The sequence below is a fragment of the Physeter macrocephalus genome, chromosome 20 (genome assembly GCF_002837175.3).
Source record: "Physeter macrocephalus isolate SW-GA chromosome 20, ASM283717v5, whole genome shotgun sequence".
NCBI lineage: Eukaryota > Metazoa > Chordata > Mammalia > Artiodactyla > Physeteridae > Physeter > Physeter macrocephalus.
This window is the reverse complement of record NC_041233.1, coordinates 111,311,480-111,332,048: the sequence shown is the minus strand read 5'-3', so window position 1 is coordinate 111,332,048 and position 20,569 is coordinate 111,311,480. Positions and strand designations below refer to the sequence as shown.

General features: G+C 39.4%; 1 protein-coding gene across 1 annotated transcript in view; it reads left to right on the top strand.

Moving 5' to 3' along the window:
• CSMD1 (CUB and Sushi multiple domains 1) overlaps positions 1 to 20,569 on the top strand; it is a 611,399-nt gene that overhangs the window by 430,457 nt on the left and 160,373 nt on the right. The window contains exons 33-35 of the mRNA XM_028481319.1: positions 7,875 to 7,993; positions 11,711 to 11,780; positions 13,956 to 14,072. Coding sequence (XP_028337120.1) covers positions 7,875 to 7,993; positions 11,711 to 11,780; positions 13,956 to 14,072 — 306 coding nt within the window. The remainder of the gene's footprint in view (positions 1 to 7,874; positions 7,994 to 11,710; positions 11,781 to 13,955; positions 14,073 to 20,569) is intronic.

Below are 20,569 nucleotides of genomic sequence, written 5' to 3'. Positions count from 1 at the left end.
AAATATACTAGCCCCCTATATTAAAATAATTGGTATTGTTAGGCACTAAATTTAGCTTTAAATTTCTGGCAATAAAAGTGAAAAAAGGAAATAGAATTTATTTAATTATCTTTAAAAAAAAGAAAGTGCAGTAATTAAAAGAGATAAGTTCCTTGCTTGTCTGTATTCTAAAAAGTACTTATAATTTACAATTGAAGTTGTATTCAAAAAAGGTTTTCTGGAAAATTCAGAAGTGAACTTTATATGACAATCATGTGTCAGTTTTTGATATAATGGTGAGAACATAGTATAGTGAACTGCATTAATTCTGGCAGGGGTCTGAGCTGATGGCCAACAGAATATTATCACTATAAAGCTATGTTTATTATGGGTGTGATTTTAAAATACTTGCATTCTGTTTGTTTTCAGTGATCAAGTAAGTACTACATTTCATTTCCTTTGTGGACTCATTTCAAAACAGGCACTCAGAAGGAAGTATGTAATGAGGATTAAAATTCTGGAAAATGCCTTAAGTTTTTGAAATGAAAAGTACTACACATTTTTAGTGAGATGTTATCATAGTTGAATACTGACAGCTTGAAATAGCCCTCTACAATTACAGTAATCCTTACAAATGCATGCAAATTATTAATGCATGTTTTAATGACACTTTAATACTATATTAATAATACTAATAAGGTTTCTCAACTTGAATGGTGGGCATGAGTAAAAATCACAGGAAATGAAAGGTTGGACAAGATAACACCTCATATACCCCTGGGTGTATTTATGGAGATTTCATCTTGCGCATCCACGGAAGATAGCGCTGTACCTCCACCAGAGTGAGCATCCTGTAAACCGTGTCCATTCAGGGGTTTAATAAAGTTATCTTCTTGTATTTAACTTTATATCAATCATTTGTTGATCCATAAAATTTATCTAAGTGCTTTTATTTCAAAGAATCTCCTGAGACCCTTTCAACTCCTGTCTCCTATTTTTTTTTTTAATTTAATTTTATTTTTATTTTTCGCGGTATGCGGGCCTCTCACTGTTGCGGCCTCTCCCGTTGCGGAGCACAGGCTCTGGACACGCAGACTCAGAGGCCATGGCTCACGGGCCCAGCCGCTCCGTGGCATGTGGGATCCGCCCGGACCAGGGCACGAACCCGTGTCCCCTACATCGGCAGGCAGACTCGCAACCACTGCGCCACCAGGGAAGCCCTCTGCCTCCTATTAAAATTGCTTTCATTAACATCAATTGATAATTCATGTCTTCCTCATTTCATACCAAGTTCTAATTGCACCAAGGACCATGGAAGAGTTTAAAGTCTTGTATATCTTGACTTCTACCTAACATCACGGAATGTTCCAGAGACCCTTCTGGTAATGTCCAGAGGCCATGGCCCACGGGCCCAGCCGCTCCGTGGCATGTGGGATCCGCCCGGACCAGGGCACGAACCCGTGTCCCCTACATCGGCAGGCAGACTCGCAACCACTGCGCCACCAGGGAAGCCCTCTGCCTCCTATTAAAATTGCTTTCATTAACATCAATTGATAATTCATGTCTTCCTCATTTCATACCAAGTTCTAATTGCACCAAGGACCATGGAAGAGTTTAAAGTCTTGTATATCTTGACTTCTACCTAACATCACGGAATGTTCCAGAGACCCTTCTGGTAATGTGAAGTCTCTCTTACAAGACTGTTCTGGGCATTCAGTAGTAACAGAACTTTGTTTGGTGGGTAACAAGTGAATCCCAGATTTATTTGGGGTTGAATGTAATACACACAAAAAACTGGTAACTGATTAAAACTTTTCTCCTAACAGTGATGTTTTGGCATTTTAACAAGTATTAAATTTAAGTGAAAGGTGCAATATAAACTACTTAATCCCTGGGTTCTTTAGTTGACTCTCTTCTAAAATAAAGGGATTGGAGTACAGTTTTCCTGTTGTCCTTTGATAGTCTTTGGTATTTCAGGCATTAATGGATTTGGGAAGGGGAAGGGTGGCGTGTACAGAACTGATGCTAAATCCTAAACTCTTCGGACCATCACCTACTGTCCCTGCCACTGATTTAAGAGGTGAGTCCCAACATTAACTCTGTATTTATCAGCTAGTCTCTGGTTGCTGCTTGAGAGGATCATCAATCACTAAAGAAATTCTGCTGCTACTCACTCTGCCCATTACTCAGAGAGTTGCCCGCATGAAAAGGAGTTTGGTTTCAAATTATCAGTTGTCACTTGGTGCATCCACCCTTGTAACTCATTTGAGACTCCTCTCCTCTTGGTGATGATTGCCCCCTCATCCCTGTCCCCCGAAAATAAATTGTGGATGTCACTGCATTCATCCCCATTTATTGGAGCATCTGTTATATGCCTGCTCTAGCCTCCATAGCTAGAGTCATGATGAGACAACCATACATGGTCTCTGCTTATGCAGAATTTATATTCTAGTGGTGGGGGCATAATATATAAGGAAACACCATGATGGTTATAGATTGTGTTAAGCACCTTGAAGCAAATAAGCAGTATTCTGAGGTGTAAAGTAACTGTGGTGCTCTATTTTTCATTGACAATATATATTGAAGGAAGGGTGAAACAATGGACATTATTCAACCACAAAAAGACTTAAGGGAAATGCATTGTAGTCAAAGGAAACTATCAAGGGGTACCCCAGGTAGAAAGGCACCTATTGTACTCACGAAGCCGAAAAAAAAAAAAAAAATGTCTAGACTAGAGGGAGCCTTTTGGACAGTCAGAAGAGAGGCAGGAAACAAAATTGAAAGAGTGAGCCAGAGAGAGAATGTTCCCCCACTTGTAGCCCAGGATTTTATCCTGAGAACAGTTGGAAGACATTGAACAGTTTCCATCAGGGGAGTAACATCATCTGATTTATCCTTCAACCAGATCAATTAGGTTGTTGAGTAGAGACCCACTTGGACAGTGACAAGAGAGGGGGTATCCTCATCGGGTAAACAGATGTTGCAGTTGTCAACAGGCTCAGAGGAAGCTCAGTTCTTTGGCTCAGAGGAGGTGGGATGCAGGAGAAACAAGGATGTGAGATGTACATGGTAGGTAGAACTGACAGGTCTGCTGATGGATGCAGAGTGTGGACAAGGACGAAGTAAGAAGGCCCATGGGTTTGGGCGTCCTTACTAATGATAGGTCTGTTCCGAATTGTTATTTCTTCATGATACTTGGTAGGTTGTATATTTCTTGGGATTTATCCATTTCTTCTAGGTTATCCATTTCATTGGTGTACAAGTGTTCATAGTTTTTTAAAATGCCTATAATTTCTAAATTTAATTATTTGAGTCTTTTAAAAATTTTTTCTCAGTCTATCTAAGGGTTTGTTGATTTTGTGGATATTTTTAAAAAATACTTTTGGTCTTGTTGATGTTTTCCATTGTTTCATATTCTCTATTTTATTGACTTCTCCTCTAAACTTTATTATTTTCTTCCTTATGCTAACTTTTGGTTTAGTTTGTTCTTCTTCTAGTTCCTTGAGGTATAAGGTTAGGTTGTTTATTTGAGATCATTTTTCTTTTATAATGTAAGCATTAACAGCTATAAAATTCCCTTTTAGTACTGCTTTTACTGCATCCTGTAAGTTTTTATATGTTGTGTTTTTGTTTTCATGTCTCCAGATATTTGCTAAATTCTCTTGTGATTTGTTCTTTGACCTATTGGTTGAGTTTAAGATTGAGTTGTTTAATTTCCACCTATTTGTGGATTTTCCTTTTTTCCCTCTGCTATTGATTTCTTGTTTCATTCTAAAGTGATTGATGAAAATACTTTGTGTGATTTCAGTTTTTTAAAATTTGTTTAGACATGTTTTGTGGCCTAACATGTGGCCTATCTTGGAGAATGTTCCATGTACACCAGAGAAGAATATGTGTTCTGCTTTTTTGGGTGGAGTATTCTGTATATATCTCTTAGGTCTAAATGGGCTTTAGTGTTGTTCAAGTCTTCTGTCCCTTATCTTCTATCTGGCTGTTCTATCCATAACTGAAAGTGGGATATTGAAGGTTCATACTATTCTTGTGTTTGTGTCTATTTCTCCCTTCAGGTCTGTCAGTGTTTGCTTCACTTATTTTGCAGTTCCAGTGTCAGGTGCATATATATTTATTATTGTTATATCTCCTTGGTGAATTGACCCTTTTATTATTATATAATGTCCTTCTTTGTCTCTTGTGACAGTTTTTGTTTTAAAATCTATTCTAAGTATGGCCATCCCTGATGTCTTTAGGTTCCTTTTTGCATGAAATACCTTTTTCAATCCTTTCACTTTTAGACTACGTGTGTACTTAGATCTAAAATGAGTAAATGATAGATAGCATATGCCTGGAACTTTTTTTTAATCCATTCTGCCAATCTGTGTCTTTGTTTTCTGTATGTCTTTTAGCATTTTTGTCTCTATTTTCCTCTTACTCCATTTTTTTTTGTCTCATTGATTTTTTTGTAGTGACATAACTTCTCTTTGTGTGTATTAGATAGATGTTTTCATTGTGGTTACAACTGCAATTACATAAAACGTCTTAAAGTTATAACAATCTGTTTTAAACTAATAATAACTTCAATCACATTTAAAAATTCTACTCCCCCCCCGAATTCATGGGATTGCTTCTCTTGACACTGGACACACAATCCCTATGCTTTAATGAGACCTTATGATCTATTAAGTCGAAGGAATAGAATAGCATTTATTATGTGGACTGAACCAGCCAACAGTTGACAGGTAAGGGAAAATATTTTTAGCTCCACTAAACTTCTTAGACAATGAATAAAAAAGTAGTTTCTTTTCTTTGGATACTTTTTCTTAATTAAAGGGGCTTTCTTTACAGCTACTCTTTGATGTCAAGAAGATGTGTGGACATTGAACAATGTTGTATAGAAGTCTGAGTGTACAGGGTGACACATGTAGGTTTAGATCTATGTGATCATGACATTTGACATTTACTTCATCTATTGTCATCCTCCCATCAGGTCTCCGTAGGTGCAGTTGTGATTTCTTTCTTCACCTGTTTTCTAGCACATTGTCTGACCTTTAATACAATTTTTGGATTATGGTTTACAGAGATTGTGAACAAAACTTCTGTCTTAGGGTGTGCTTATGCAAAGGGAATGGTTCTTTAATCGGTTACAATGAACAATATACTCGACAAATTTTTTCGTTTCAAAATGAAGGAGTAGCCAATATATTCCCTATAGTGTTTATGATGACCTGTCATGTACCTAATGCTCATGTTTCTACATATCTGTTCTTCGACCTCTTTGCAGCTGCCAAATAATCCAACTCTATTGATCTCTCCATTTGGTCTGCTTTCCTCTCTCTTTGATTGTTATATTCTTTATTGTTTTAAGCTGTCCAGTTGGAACAACATATTTTTTTTGAATTGTGAAGTTTGAAAACCATACACAATGCCAGTTGAAATGAGGACAATGATAAGTTGAAAAACAAAATGTTCAAACTTATTTTAACTATATCTACACAGGTCCTGCTTATCCTGCTCTAAATATTGGACCAAAAAATGCATGTTTATCATGTGTTTCAAAATCATAAAGTATCTTTATCTTTTTAGTATTCTAAATTGTAGTTAGAAATTTTATGGCAAAAGTATTTTAAATGTATTTTTTTAGGGTCAAATAAAAAATAAATGATATACAGTAGGAGTTCATGCCAATCTGTGATGGGAAAAAAAAGGTGAAATTGAAATATAGTTGCAGTTTATTTTCTAAAGTTATAAAGGAGAGGGAGATAAATTAGATTTATATCAATAAAAAAAGTTAAAGGTGTAAGTGATGGTATTTTTCCATATTTAGCAATTTTATCATCTATGAAAAGCCCCAAACGGCTTAAAATTCTGTACTAGGACTAAAAAATATCGTTACTTAATGCATATGGTGTTTTATAGTTTTTAGTCTATAGACATTTAAGGAAAATCAATTTCAGCTTAGAAAAACATTATGCTACACCTCACACCTGCTCATCCCAGACAGAATCCATGTGTTTCATGGCTTGAAATTATCCGGTTTATATACAGTGGTGCCCATCCAGTGTAATTTCTATAGCAGGATGTTCTCAAATGAACAATCTCACTGATGATGAGAAATAAAGACTCTTCTCTCTGTTTCATCTTCTCAGGTTCCAGGGTAAAGTGAGGCTAACTGGTGATTCTCAAACTTTAATGCGTAAGAATCACCAGGGATGGTGTTAACAGGCAGATTCTGGTCCAATAGTTCTGGGATACCCAAAGTGTGCCTCTCTTACAGGCTCCCACACTTACCATACTTTGAAAAGCAGGGCAGTGGAGGAAACTGACTGTTACCTCGCCCAGGTGGGCAGGTGGGTCTGCACACCTGCACCTGGGAACCTCGGCCTGCCCATCTCACTTTGCTCTGCCTTGACCTTAATGTCAGACACCGGAGTCTACATTAAGGTTCTTGTGAGGATTAGAGCAACATGATGCAGCCAGGAGAGTGACTGGCAAACAGTACTGTCTTCGTCCCTTGTCTCCAAGGGGCTGCCTGTCCCTTGATTTCTCCAAGTGCTGCCCGTCCAGACCCCAGGGCTGCCTCGTGAGTCAGCACCGCGTGGAGTGACACCAGCTCCTGCCCTCAGAGGCATCCCATGCATACTGTTGTCCATCTGGAAATTCTTAATAATTTCATCTCTGACCTCGAAGTGTGATGGGGACAGTGAAGCATGCACACGAGCAGAGGAGATGTGCCAGCTGCAGTGGGTGCCCACAGGTGTGGACCCAGTCCTGAGGGCAGGGCAGGCAGCACGCGTCCTCATTGTGCACTGGGACCCACGATTGTGTGGCTGCATAGACCTGCCTTCGTGTCCTGGAAGAACAATCTTCCCCTCCCCCAGCCCCGCCCCATTACTCAGAGTCCCAGTCAGTTAGTTAATCTGATTAGTTCCTTCATGTTAATGAAAAGAACAAGAACCAAAGTCTCAGTCCAAGGGCACGTGAAGGATTTTAAGCTGGTCTGCTCTGAAGAAGTACTTCTCTCCCATTTCTCACCCTGGATAACCTATTAGTGCTTGGTAACTTGGGATGTGAGAAAAAGATGTACTAGAATCACGGAAGATTATTAGCAATCACCAAATCTTTAGCACCATTTCATTTTTGATTCTATAAAATACCACAGCTACATATTTTGATTATTCATATGATAAGGGTTTATACAAATAAGTATCAATGTTAAATGGTCCTTGGCATTCATTGATCTGATATTCTAAGCTGAATTCCAATATTGTATGATGCATTTTTAAAAATTTTGTTAGTGTCCTAACTAAAGGCAAGTCCATCTAGGAAAGTGCCTGATTACAGCTTTAGGGCCTGTAAATATTGGTCCTTTTTACCTAAAGAACAAACTGTTCATGAGAATTTTTTTTCGTTGTCTTTAAATGAGAAAGAGAGAGAGAGAGATTGAATATAAAATATTTGTTCTCATATTATGTTTTTCCAGAAAGATAGAATTCCTGGATTCACACTTAAAATTTTTCAAAAAGACTGCTAAGTATGCTGGAAAAACAAAAAGCAAGAGAGCCATATCATGGGGATTTGCATATAATAGGAAACAGTTTCCTTGAAGACCTTTTAAAACGTGTATGCATTGGAATTGGAGTGTTTTACACTAAATATGGAAGTAACAAGTTTTATTCTTTAAAGAAATTTCATTACACAGTGGAAACAAAATAAATTAATATTTAAGATTTAGCTCAAACTGATTGAAAGTTAATGTCTTCTTGGTAGGCAAACAAAGGAGAGAGTTTTTGTTCATTTCTATAAGAGGAGAGCAATAGGAAAACGCTATTTTGCTATTCGAATGATAAGAATACTGTTCATTTTACACAGCTTGTAAGTGTTTTTCTTTGTTTCCCCAGCTGTAGGTCTTGCTGCGTGCCAAGAGCCAGCCCTTCCCAGCAACAGCATCAAAACGGGAGACCGATACATGGTGAACGATGTGCTGTCCTTTCAGTGCGAGCCTGGGTACACGCTGCAGGTATTTTATTTTTTTATTTGAACTTTTGGTAGTAGAGGGGCTCAGCATGGTAATCCTCAGCCGGCTCACTTAAGACAAAGCCCTAGATTTGCACCCAGAGACCTGATCTAGTTTCTCTCACTCAGTTTGTGAATCAAAGTAGTCATATTAAACCACGCATACAGGTAAATTTAATGATGATGCGGAAATAGCTTCTAAATGATAAAGCATCCTTTTAAGGTTGAGCGTATTATTTTCATAATACTTTTATTTCAAAATGTATATTCTCCCAATAACTAGATAAAATTCTAAGGGACAAAGCATTGACACAGTCTCCTTAACAGTCCTCTCCTGGCAACCCGATTATTGGGTTGGCTCTGAGTCCCATGCTTGTCCCGCATTGCAGACTGTTCTTATGATTTAGTTCAGTAAATCTTCAAGTGCCTACTTGCGTGCCAGGTAAATATGGTGCTCAAGTAATAGGGTTAAATGCTTTTCAAGAAATGTTCAGCAGAAGTTTTTATAGTCTTTTTTTTTTTTTATTAAATTTGTTTGTGTAAAGTCTTAATAAACATTTTACAGACCAGCGTATAGCAACATGAGTCATGTTTCTGTTATTTGTTTTCTGCGTTAGCCACAAATAAGCATGCTCTCAGAGCAGTTTATCTGTGTCCTGTAGCATAATCCACATATACCTCTCCCTACCAACAATGAACACTGAAATCTAAACATGTATATTCCAAAGCTCAACAGACATATTTAAGCCTACTTAGGTTTCTACGCTTCAGTTAATTCAGGTAATAGAGTACTTTTTGCTGTATGTTCATTACGACACTGAAACTGATAGTGTTTCAAGAACGTTATTTTTAGTTGTACTCTGTAAGTGACTTAAATAAAAGCTGGAGTACTCGTCAGAAAGAAGTTTCACCGATACAGCAGTGAAGTGACAGCGTTGCTGGTAGTCCCATCTCTGTGTGCTGGGGTAAATATCTTGCAGAACTGAGACCAGGTAGAGCAGCAGCAGCAAACGCTGGAAGCTGAAGGCCTGCCCGCCAAGTGCTTCACGTGCGGAGCCTGTGCTACTGTCAGTCAACCTCATGGTGCGGCCCTGGGGGCGCATCTTTCCCTAATGGGGAAGGGGAGTGAGCCAGTGCCTGAGACGAGGGGGTGGGCAGACGAGCTGGCACATCTGGAGGGACCACCTGCAGAAATCAGCCTGGGCCTTAAGTTTGAGAAAGTGTCAGTAAAACACCTAACACACTTCAGCAGACGAAAGCCAGCGTAAGCGGTTATTATAAACACACATCGGCATATAAAGCCACCTTCATCAAAACAACCTACAACCTGCGTTCATAGATCTTGGTGGGCATCAGAGTAATTGCTTTGACTCTGCGAAAACGTGGGCGGAGACTCGGAAAGTAGAACAGGAGTTACTGAAGAAGCTTTGCCAGAACTTCTTCCAGGGAAACAAGCTTTTAACCAAGCACGTCGAGGCCTTTTCAACTGATTCTTTAAGACAGAAACTTCCTGTTTCACGTGTTACAGCAGAAAGAATTATAAGTCACGTCTCAGGGGTTTCATTTAGAGGAATACCTTACTCTATACTGACAAGCCGTTTTTACGCTTTTTGGTTTTTTTTTTTACTTCTTTATAAATTGACTTAAACCGTGTAAATATCATGTTGTCTCTCTCCTCTCCCAGATCGCCACACGTTAACACTTTCTCTCACTCACGTGTGTTCATCTTCCGACACGTTTAGGACAGCACTTTGCGGTTACTGTCAGCACCCTTTTATAAGGAAGACTTCCATAGCCCTCAGAGAAGAAACTAGAAAGGGTTATTTAGTAAAGACATTTCTTACAATGAATTGTTTAATATGCTGCTTCGAGATAAAAGCCTGCAGACACACATCTGTAGAGTCCAGTCAGGCCACTTAGCTCTGGTTTTCAAATGCCAACTAAGGGTTTTTTTCTTTATAACAGTTTCAAGCATTGAATTTACAAGCTGTGACTGTCTCTCATTCACATGAGTTAAAAAGGATTCTGGACTATTTAAAAAGTTGCTAACACCTGGGAATTTTGCTAACACATTAGTATATTTGGAATGACAGCATGCATAAATTACATATTATGCATGAAAACAATTGTTCCTTTTATGGTTTACGTACAAATGTCTATAAATGCATCTGCCTACTGAGATTCAGGCATAAAGTGGAAGAGACAGGACATATCAAATGTCAGTCCCGGATATCTGAATGATTAATGATTTCCTTCTCTCTAGATTTGTTTTACTTTTCTTTTAAAAGATGAAAAACGAAAATTCCCATTTGAAGCTAGTAAATAAATACACAGATTCCTGTCTTGTTTTGGATCCATTATAAAAATTTCAGCTGGAATCACTAACATGAAATGTCTTTGCTGAAATCAATAGCAGAATGTGACCTAGATTGGTAATAAATGACCATTTTATTGGTAGTCGTCCATAAATATCTTTAAAGGCTTTTGTACTTTATGTTTGTCCAAAATTCAGAAAGAAATTTATTAAAGATAACGTAATAGATCAGAGAATGAGGGGATACAGAGCATGAAATTTGGCAGGAAAAGCATTATCCTGCACGTCTTCTTTAAGTATAAGTGTAGTCTTCCTTTACTGTGACAACTTTTAAGAATATTAGGAAGTAGGAGAAAGTGAGTTTTGTGGCACATGAGTTGAGTATGAAACCTTCCTGAGCTTGGGGAATCGGTTGGTCATTGATAACTGCCTTAGTGCAAATTCTTGTTTGATGCGTTCCCAGTATGGCTGGGGTTATTTAACATGAATTAAAGATTCGTTTTTCAACTGCCTCTATGCCAATTTTGTTTGGAAAATGGAAGTTCACAAGATAAGTATGCATGGCACATAAAACCACCAAGTCACAATAAGGAAAAAAGTAAAAATGAATAGTCTGCACACAGAGGTGCCCGTTCACTACCTTCTCTTTCATCTTAAAAGAGATTTTAGCACGAAACACTGAGAATTTAACCTACTGCTGTTTAATTTTTAAAAGAGTAATAATAGGACAGATTTTTTGAAGGTTGAAAACTTTACATATTTAGAGGATAAAGAGACCCTGAATGATGAGGATTAATTTCATCGCAGACATGTTAATTGGACAGCTGTGAGGCTGTCTGATAATAAAGTGAATATTAAGTCTCCCTTTTTCTCCAATAAAGTAAGAACTGACCCAGTTCTTTGCTGAACCGTAAAGGTCATGTGAGTCGCACTTGAACCGTACGCAACGGTGAAAGTTAACCTTTGTATGAGCAGGTTACTTACCTTTGACATGTCACCCTTCAGATCAATACCTAGTATTTCCTAATCATTTTCAGCCTCTCAGACCAAAAGCTGTAACTTTTGATGATTAAGAAAAAGACTTACTTTGACCAATTCAGTTCAACATTGTAAGCATTAGGGAAGCATCCTGGCAGAAATAAAGACCGTTGAAGGGGACATTACAAGATTTTGATTTCAGTGACAAGAAACACAGTGATTATGGATTTTTTTTCTATTTTAATTCCAAATATGAGATTTATTAACACACAGTAGTAGATTTCATGAGTTATGATTTTTTTTTTGCATTTGTAATTAAATCAAAAAGGGAAAACCAAAGAAAGTACAGATGTTCTCACAAACATTTCAGCCTTAAATACTCTATGTTCAGTCAGTTATGTGAGTTTTATTTCATTTTCTCTTGAACAGGGCCGTTCCCACATCTCCTGTATGCCAGGGACTGTTCGTCGTTGGAACTACCCATCTCCCCTTTGCATTGGTATGAACATGCCTTCCGTCATTGGGTCTCTGTGCAGATTATCAGTAATGTAATGGTGATCTCCTTGAGCCACTTTTGAGCTTCAAAGATGCACTTTTAAATTCCTTTCAAACATTTGTTACATGATGATAACATAATAATGCTGTTACTGGATTGGACAAGCATCTTCTCCCCCTGGATGTGGTTCCTCAGCTTTTCCAGCATCTCTGGACCAACCGACAAGGATTAGATGCAAGACTGCTAGCTCGAGGCACTAGACGCACAGCACGTGCATATCAGAAGCCAGTGGATAAATTCATGGCAAGAATGAATGTAGCTGGTCTGAGAGTCTGAGAAGGGTTCTGTGTACACCTTTAGCCTCAGGAAAATCACATTTCCAGAAACAAAATTGAGAAGTACCAATAAGTGATGTGAAGTTGGAGGGACAGTATTTTATATCAAAAAGTGTTTGATATCAAGGCAGCCGCCCTTGTGGAGGGACTCACTGGGACTGGGATTCAGGCATAGAACATCCGTCTCCCTATTTATTTTTAAATGGAGAGCTTTCCCTTAAACGTGGGAATTTAAATATTTTAAGCTTTGGAATAAAATCAACTCAGAGTGGGTATTCAATCAAATGATATGTCATTGCTGACACTCTGTAGTATGTGAGGAAATGTTTTATTTGAATAGTTTACCTATAGTAGCCAAATATAATTAATTGTATCTTTTATTTTACGTTTCGTATATTAGCAGATGTCAAAGACGCATCAGCTTCCATAACACTTGCTTGCTCCTAATTCCTTACAAGGTGTAGAGAAAGTTTTTTCATTGGAAAACTCACAAACATCCCACAATAAATTTCAAAGACTTAACTTGAGAGATTGTAAGTTTTTTTAGCTGTTAGCTTTAGATTAGTCCAAGCTGGGGGATTTTAGGACTAGAAATCCATGAAGAGATACTATTTTACTAATAAGCTCTTGGAAATCTCAAGTCCTGTAACTTTTGATGATTAAAAAAAAGACTTACTTTGACCAATTCAGTTCAACATTGTAAGCATTAGGGAAGCATCCTGGCAGTACTAGTGAAGTACTAGTACTAGTGAAGACAGTGTACAGCCAGACACTTCTCTACCAGTCACTGAGTGTCAAGCGTCATTCCCACAGCTTAACCGATATTAACTAAATTGAACATCGTGACAAGCCTCAAGGTGGCCAAGCCGTTTGCCAGGGCCCTGCACCAAGCTGGCATTCCCTGTATCATGGCATCCCTCCAGCGGGACATGGCCTGTGCCCTGGAGTAAAAATCCCATATATTCTTACCAAAATATCAGGAGTCTGTATAAAATAAGATATATAAACCCAGTTAAAACCCCAAGATCCCTGGCTCTTTTATAAAAATAAGCACCTTGTTCTTTAGCCATACCATTGTATCAAAAACTCTCTGAATATGCTGTTGAGCCATAAGAGAGGGCCTGGCATGGAGGGGTTTCCCCAGCAGGAGGCAGGAGGCAGGCTACCAAATGATGGTGGACAGGTGAGCCCCGTGAAGAAGGCTGGGACTTGAGGGTTATACTGAAAATCTTGGTGGGATCATTGGACAGATGTAAAATAAGAGAAGCCCATTGATGGAGTTTTTTAAATATCACAAAGGAAAAAAGATTGATACACAGCTTTGGGGGGCTCTGTTTGTACGCCCATCCAACGGTTCTTGTCTTTTGAGATGAGCAAAGGAATGCGATCACATACAGTGATAACTACGTACTCAAGGAATTAGGTTATCATCCTTGTTTGACAGGAGGTGCACCCAGCATTGAGACCCCTTCTCTCTCTCCCGGGACAGTGATAGTTGTCCTGACTTAAAGGTGTGAGTGTTGATGACAGCTCAGAACCTGAAAGTCAATCGGATGCCTGACCAAAATGCACTAAATTGATCAAGCTTTACTGGGAGCCTCTGTGCACCAGAAGTAGATGAACCGAAGCCCTGTCTTTGTCCTTAAGCAGTGGACACTCAGGAGGGAGAACTAGACCCATAAATAACTAAAGGGCATCACATCATGTATGTGCTGAAAGGAGGTGCAAATTCGTTTCTGAAGACTTGCTTCTAGGTAGCATGGTCCCATAGCGTGGGGGGAGTGGATTGTCCTTGCTGGAAAACAATGACACACAGCACTAACTGCCCCTGTCCGGCCGACAGCGACCTGCGGGGGCACCTTGAGCAGCATGGGAGGCGTGATCCTGAGCCCGGGCTTCCCCGGCACCTACCCCAGCAACCTGGACTGCACCTGGAAGATCGCCCTGCCCGCCGGCTACGGTGAGGGAGACACTGCAGTTCCGCAAAATTCAACTTTTAAATTTTTATCTCGGAAAGAGTTAGGCTGAGTGAGAGATGGGCCTATTCTGTTGACATAGCTGTGTCTTTAATTGAAAGTGGCCTACAGATTTAAATAAGCTTTGGCGGAATAACTTGGAGAACAGAAAGGTACTGAAAAATCACTTCAGCTGTGCAAGACTTTTCAAGGCAAATTAATTTAGTTGCGTGACGATGCGGCAGAGGCACAGGAAGTGCCAGTGTAGCGCCCCTGATTCAGTTATCAGTCTCTTTAGAACTCTGTCTCGTATAATGTATCCCTGGAATTCAGTAATGGTGGTAGTGTCTTCTGAACAATTTTTAAGGTTTTTCTCAGGTTATGACTCATTCTAGTATTCTGTAAATTTTTGTTGTTATAACTTGCATTGATTTAGGTTTATGAAAATGGCTGTTTGTCGTATTTAGTTATGAACTTTCAGGTTACCTACCTTAAATAGTTCATAATTGTAATTGTTGTGTACCCTAAAATCCCATTCTGGCCTCGGCTTCAGAAATCCACAGTCTGCGTGAAATTTTGATTCCCTGTCACGCCTTGCCTTGTCTGCTTCATGATGTCCTTATATTGTAGTTCATTAATTTGCGTTTTCCCCACCTGTGATTTTCTCAAAAGGACACAGTATGGTAGGGGTGCCGAATTAGATACTCACAGAATGTCCCAGAATGTCTCAGAGTAACTGAGTACTTATGAACGTTAGTTGAGTGATGAATGAACATAAGCATAAGTGGAAATCGTTGCCCTAGAAGAGGATTATATTTTTTAAGTTTTCAGAGCTCTTGCCTTAAGAATCTGTGCCAGGGGGGCAGCAGGAAAGGGAGGGTCCACCTTCTCAGCTGAGAGCCGCCAAGAGGCCGCCAGGGCAGGGGGGAGTGTGGAAGGGCCCCCCCACTGTGGAGAACACACGTGAGGTTCATGTCCACTGAGTTCTTGAAGGGGCCACCAGAGTGTGGGGATAAAAAAGGGGAGACAGTTCGCAGAAGGTTCACAGAGGCGCTCTATTTCTTCCAGCTTTTTTAGTTTTGTTTTTTAAATCCCGAACTCTCTGAACATAGAGGCCGTAATTGTGCTCTGTGGTAGACGGAACAGAAGCCTTTGCCTTTAACCAACATTGGCTCAGCTATCCTCGAAGCCTGGTCTGTTTTCTCACCCTGGGGATCTGAAGATCTGGACATGGTTGATTCAGTGTTTGGGGTCAGGTGTCAGGATCGGAGTTGTAGGTGACCCAGGAGGTTCCAACAGGGTCTTAGCATCTTGAGGGTCACAAGCTTATAAGGCGAGTAGTGATAGTTCACTCAAGCTACTGCGCTGAGTGAACCTCCAGGAACCTCGTCTTCCTCACCTCTAAAAAGGAAATAACCGCACAGGGTTACATGAGGTTTCACCAAAACAACTCGGGCGAGAAATTTAATACCGGGCTTGGCATGTCGTAAACAACAACAGCAAAAAGCTAGCTGGTTTTTAAATTGTTGTTGCAAATAGTTCCCACTTTTCTTTCAAACCTCATTAGAAACATTTTACTCATGAATGGATATACACATTTTGTTAATTTATTTTCCCAACTTTACTGTTCTGTGATTTGAGAAGGCTATTGTTGGCATATTTCCGTATGTTGCTCACTCACTGATAAACCAATATGCAAGACAGTAATTCAGGAAAAAAAAAAAAAAAGAACAGTTAGATTGTCTGACCTCATGATCATGATCTATGAACCTAAAAAAAATTTATTTGAAGAAAGGTCAAAATTTTAAAACTATTTATGAAATATTCCAATTATTTGTCTTTAAAATCTGCGACATTGCCTAGTATTGGGCTTTAAAAAGCGTCCTGAAGAATAAGCAAAAAGAGGGCTTCCCTGGTGGCGCAGTGGTTGCGCGTCCGCCTGCCGATGCAGGGGAACCGGGTTCGCGCCCCGGTCTGGGAAGATCCCACGTGCCGAGGAGCGGCTGGGCCCGTGAGCCGTGGCCGCTGGGGCTGCGCGTCCGGAGCCTGTGCTCCGCAACGGGAGAGGCCACAGCAGAGGGAGGCCCGCATACCACAAAAAAAAAAAAAAAAAAAAAAAAAAAAAAAAAAAAAAAAAAAAAAAAAAAAGAATAAGCAAAAAGAAACCTTATGTCTGAAATCCTAACTACATGCAAAATAGTATGACTGTCCCTAGCTTTTTAGAATAGATGTAGTTATGCTTCGGAATAATTTGCTACAGATTAAATTTAAGTACCACACCAGGTTTGTCTGTGATAAATTTTATAATCTATAAATATACTTCTAAACATGAAATTATACATTTAAATTTAGGGACGAGGCATGTACATTCCTGTTTCCTGGATTGTCAGTCTGGGTTTGGATTGCTCAGGGTGCTAAGGATTATTGTACTAGTAATTACTGTACAGGTGACTGCAATTCCCCCAGCCACCCTGAAAAACACACGTATCCAGAATATGAGACATCAGTGCCTTTTCTTGAAAAAACATAGGTTAGATGCCTTTCATTCATGGAGGATTTTATTGCTGTGTTTTGGATCTTTCCATACGACTGAATATGCATGGGACCACCTGATAGGTATCCGACCCATTCGTTAGGCAGCTACCAGCTCCGTCAAATAATTCTTCTGATTAATCCTTCTTCCATCCCACATGCATGGACCAGTCAATAGCTTAATTAAATAGACAAAATGATTGGTTGCTCTGGCATCACGTGAAAGCCACCTTGGTCTCCCCTTGCTGATTACTCATCTCCCCGGCAGCTATTTCCTGCATCCAGTCTCTTTGAGGGCCTGCGACCAAGGGACTTTGTCTAAGGAGTGGGCGGTGCCTATGGTGGTTCCTCACGTCTTTGAGCTCTGAGGTTAGCTGAGTAGAAATCCTAGTTCTGTCAGTGACTGATGGTATGAACTTGCCCAAGTTGTCAACATGTTTTTGAACCTTTGTCCTTTATCTTTAAAACGAATACAATAAAGAATCATTCTCTCACAGCTGTTCGGAAGTAATGCAAACGCCTGACATAGAGAAGGCATTACTTAACTGTTAACTGCTTTTAGTTTCTAAGCCAAATGCTCTAATGATTTCTATGTTGTTTTCTTTCCTTTCCACAAATTTGGGTTGCTGTTTTGTGTGGCTTTGGCATGAGCTCAATCACCACAGAACTTCTGTCTCTATTTTCTGGAAAATTTCTAAAGACATAGTTAACAGAAATGAAATCAAGTTTTTCTACTTTACCATTACTTTTTTTTTAACATCTTTATTGGAGTATAATTGCTTTTTATATTTAAAACCCACTGCACTTACACCGCACACCACGAGGTCCAAAGTGGCCATGCCTTTAAACCATCTAGAAGTGTAAGGAGGATGTAAAAGATTCTTTAGACTATCCACTGAATTCTAAAACTATTAACTCTTTTGCTATGTGTTTATTATGCACAGAAGATATAAAATAAAGCATTTACTATTCACAGGTTCTGTCAACTAAGAAACGAGAGTTTAACTCTGAAGCCATGGTCAGGTTACTGTTCAAAGTTTTGTCAAAATCCAAAGTCAAAATTTTTTCTGCAGGTCCCTTTTACTGACACTTAATTTTCAGTGTGTAATGACAATCGGTGTAAATTCCACCCAAGATGGGCATTCAGACTGGTTTTCTTGTTGCAATGACACATTTTTGGTATTCTGTGAGCTAAGAAAAGAATAACTAGGATACGCTTATTTTAATCCCTTCATTTTGGCTTCATGATGTCAAACTGGACACAATTTGCTGAAAATTAGATAGCTAAAAATTCCATTCTAAACCAGATTAGAGCTGGGCTTGGTTCTATTTCCTGATATGTATTAGGTAGTTTGATATGTGGCTGGATACTTTATCCTGCCTAATATGCTAATTTTTTTCATAAAATTATAATTGTCATAATTCCATTTCCATTTCAAGTTTAATTCCAAATCAGTAAAAGGCCATGGTCACTATTTCCTTTGCTTTGGAGATATTGGACAGCTTTCCTTTTTTTTGCCCCTTGATCTGCTTGCTGTCTCTCATTTCTTTCTTGACTGGGTCATTCTGTGAATTTCAAAATGCATCTCTGGATGAATACATCTGACGTCTGCATACGCTTATCTGAAATGAGCCTATTTTAAGCCACTTCCCTGCTATTTGATTTTATACCTAAAAAGAGAATACGTTTTTTAAGTGTTCTAATCTTGCCCTAGTTTCACATCCTATCTGGTACTTTTAGGACATAAGTAGAAATGTCAGTAATTCAACATTCGTTTTTGATTGTTATTGTGTCAGCTTCTGTGTTCTTCCTCCTGGTGAAGAATGTGACGGGTATTTATGAAACTCTGTAGACCACAGGGGTTCCGTGGCCTTGATGTAGCCACCAAAAAAATGAAATCCGTTAGTATAGTTTATTAATTAGCTACAAAAACCTCTTTTTCTTATCAGTTTTGTGGACCAGGCCACAAAAGAGAACTGTATTTAATTCAGCAGTGGGTGAGGGACTAGATAAGATACTGTTGCATGACTTAGGAAGAGGTTCAACTGTCGCAGGAGACAGGTGAGAATTGAAGGGCTGGGAACCACTAGCCCTGCCTGCTCTCCTTCCTGCCTGCTTTCCTTCCTTCTTTGCTTTCTCCCTGTCTCTCTCTCTCTTTCTTTTTCTCTATCTTTATCTCTCTCAATCCTTCTCTCTCTCTTTCTTCTTTTCTTGCTTCCAAATTTCTTTTGACCAAACGTATTTACTGGGATTTAGGAGAAAACGAATTAGCTCACTGATGTCTCTTTGAATTAGCTCACTAATGTCTCTTCAACACTTTTTAATATTTGCAGAAATGTTTTAAATTTATAGGTTTGTTCCATGTTGGTTGTCTGTTGTGCCTAGGATTACAATGCGCAGGACGGCCACAGGCTGGGCTGTTCCTTCTCTGGCTGCTCATGTGTCGCCAGTACATATGTTTGGACCATATGTTACAAATTGAATTACTCCTTCCAAAAAGGATTCCAAAGTTTGGTTGCCTTGTTAAAGATGTTTCACTGTAAGTCTTTCTTCTGCTTTTCACTCTCTCGGTCTCTTTGTGAAGTATTTCACATTCTACTTCTTCCAATCTTCTCTATCAAACTAGGTTGAACAATTTTAATACAAAATTATTTTCTCCAAAAAAGTTGTAATATTTTTAACATGGTGATATCATTAGCTTTTGACTAGCGCATTTTCATGCTAAAGCAGAGAACGCGAGGGCTCTGTCAGTTGGAGTTGGTGTCCCCCCAGCTCTGCCTCTGCCTGAGGTACATGGGACAAAACACCCAGCCTTGCTGAGCCTTAGTTTGCTCACCTGTGAAATGATGGTCATAGCAGTGATTGCCTGATAAACGGAACCCCAGGCATGACAGGTGGCCGGACACTCTGCCCCACCAGGAAGGCCATTGTTTACTCCTTTGTTCCTCCTCACAGGGTTGTCTTCATAATTGATACAGTTGTGTTTCTTGGATGGTTTTAATTTTTATTGAGTACCTTTAGGTTGTTCTTCCCTATTACTCTTTGCATGAGCTTTTCTTCTTCTTTTTTTTTTTTTACTGAATTAAGGCTTTTGATACCTGCGTTTTCCATCAATACTAAGTAGATATGTTGCTTTAAATTCTCTAGGTATTTACACTTAAGTAAGGTAACCCATGTTAACATGATCTTTAATATGATAATTTTAATATCTTTAATTTCCTAAAACCTAGGAAACCTCAAATATATTAGATGAAAAGGAAAAAAATAAAGCTCTTTTTTTTTTTTTTTGTGGTACGCGGGCCTCACACTGCTGCGGCCTCTCCCGTTGCGGGGGACAGGCTCCGGACGCGCAGGCCCAGCGGCCACGGCCCACGGGCCCAGCTGCTCCGCGGCACGCGGGATCCTCCCAAACCGGGGCGCGAACCCGGCCCCCCTGCATCGGCAGGCGGACGCGCAACCACCGCGCCACCAGGGAAGCCCAAATAAAGCTCTTTTTATCTACCAAGAACAGGAGAAGAATAACACAAAGTAAAGCTTTCTTCATATGTTGAGAGAATGATCTACAATAGCTGTTGGTATTCTCAGTTTAGCCTTTACAAATCTAACTTAATTGCCTGGATTTATGCAAAAGCTAATGTCTTTGGCATTCTAAATAAACTTGAAAGTGAATTAAAATATTTCAGACACAGTAGTCAATGCAATTTTCAAAAATGCCACGATGCCATAGCAAATAACTCTAAATTATTTTGATTTTGATTTTCTTCTAAGTTATCACTGTAGTTTAACTGAGACACACAGATCAGTATGATACTAGCAATATGGGTCCTTCAGACAGTCTTGGTATCTTGCCCTGTGCCAGGCTGTTAGATTGAATCGTGAGAGCTAGAGTGGGGTTGATCCGAGTGGGTTTCTTGCAAACATCAGTAATTTGTTTTGCAGGCACTACACAACTGAACAGTCACTTACCAA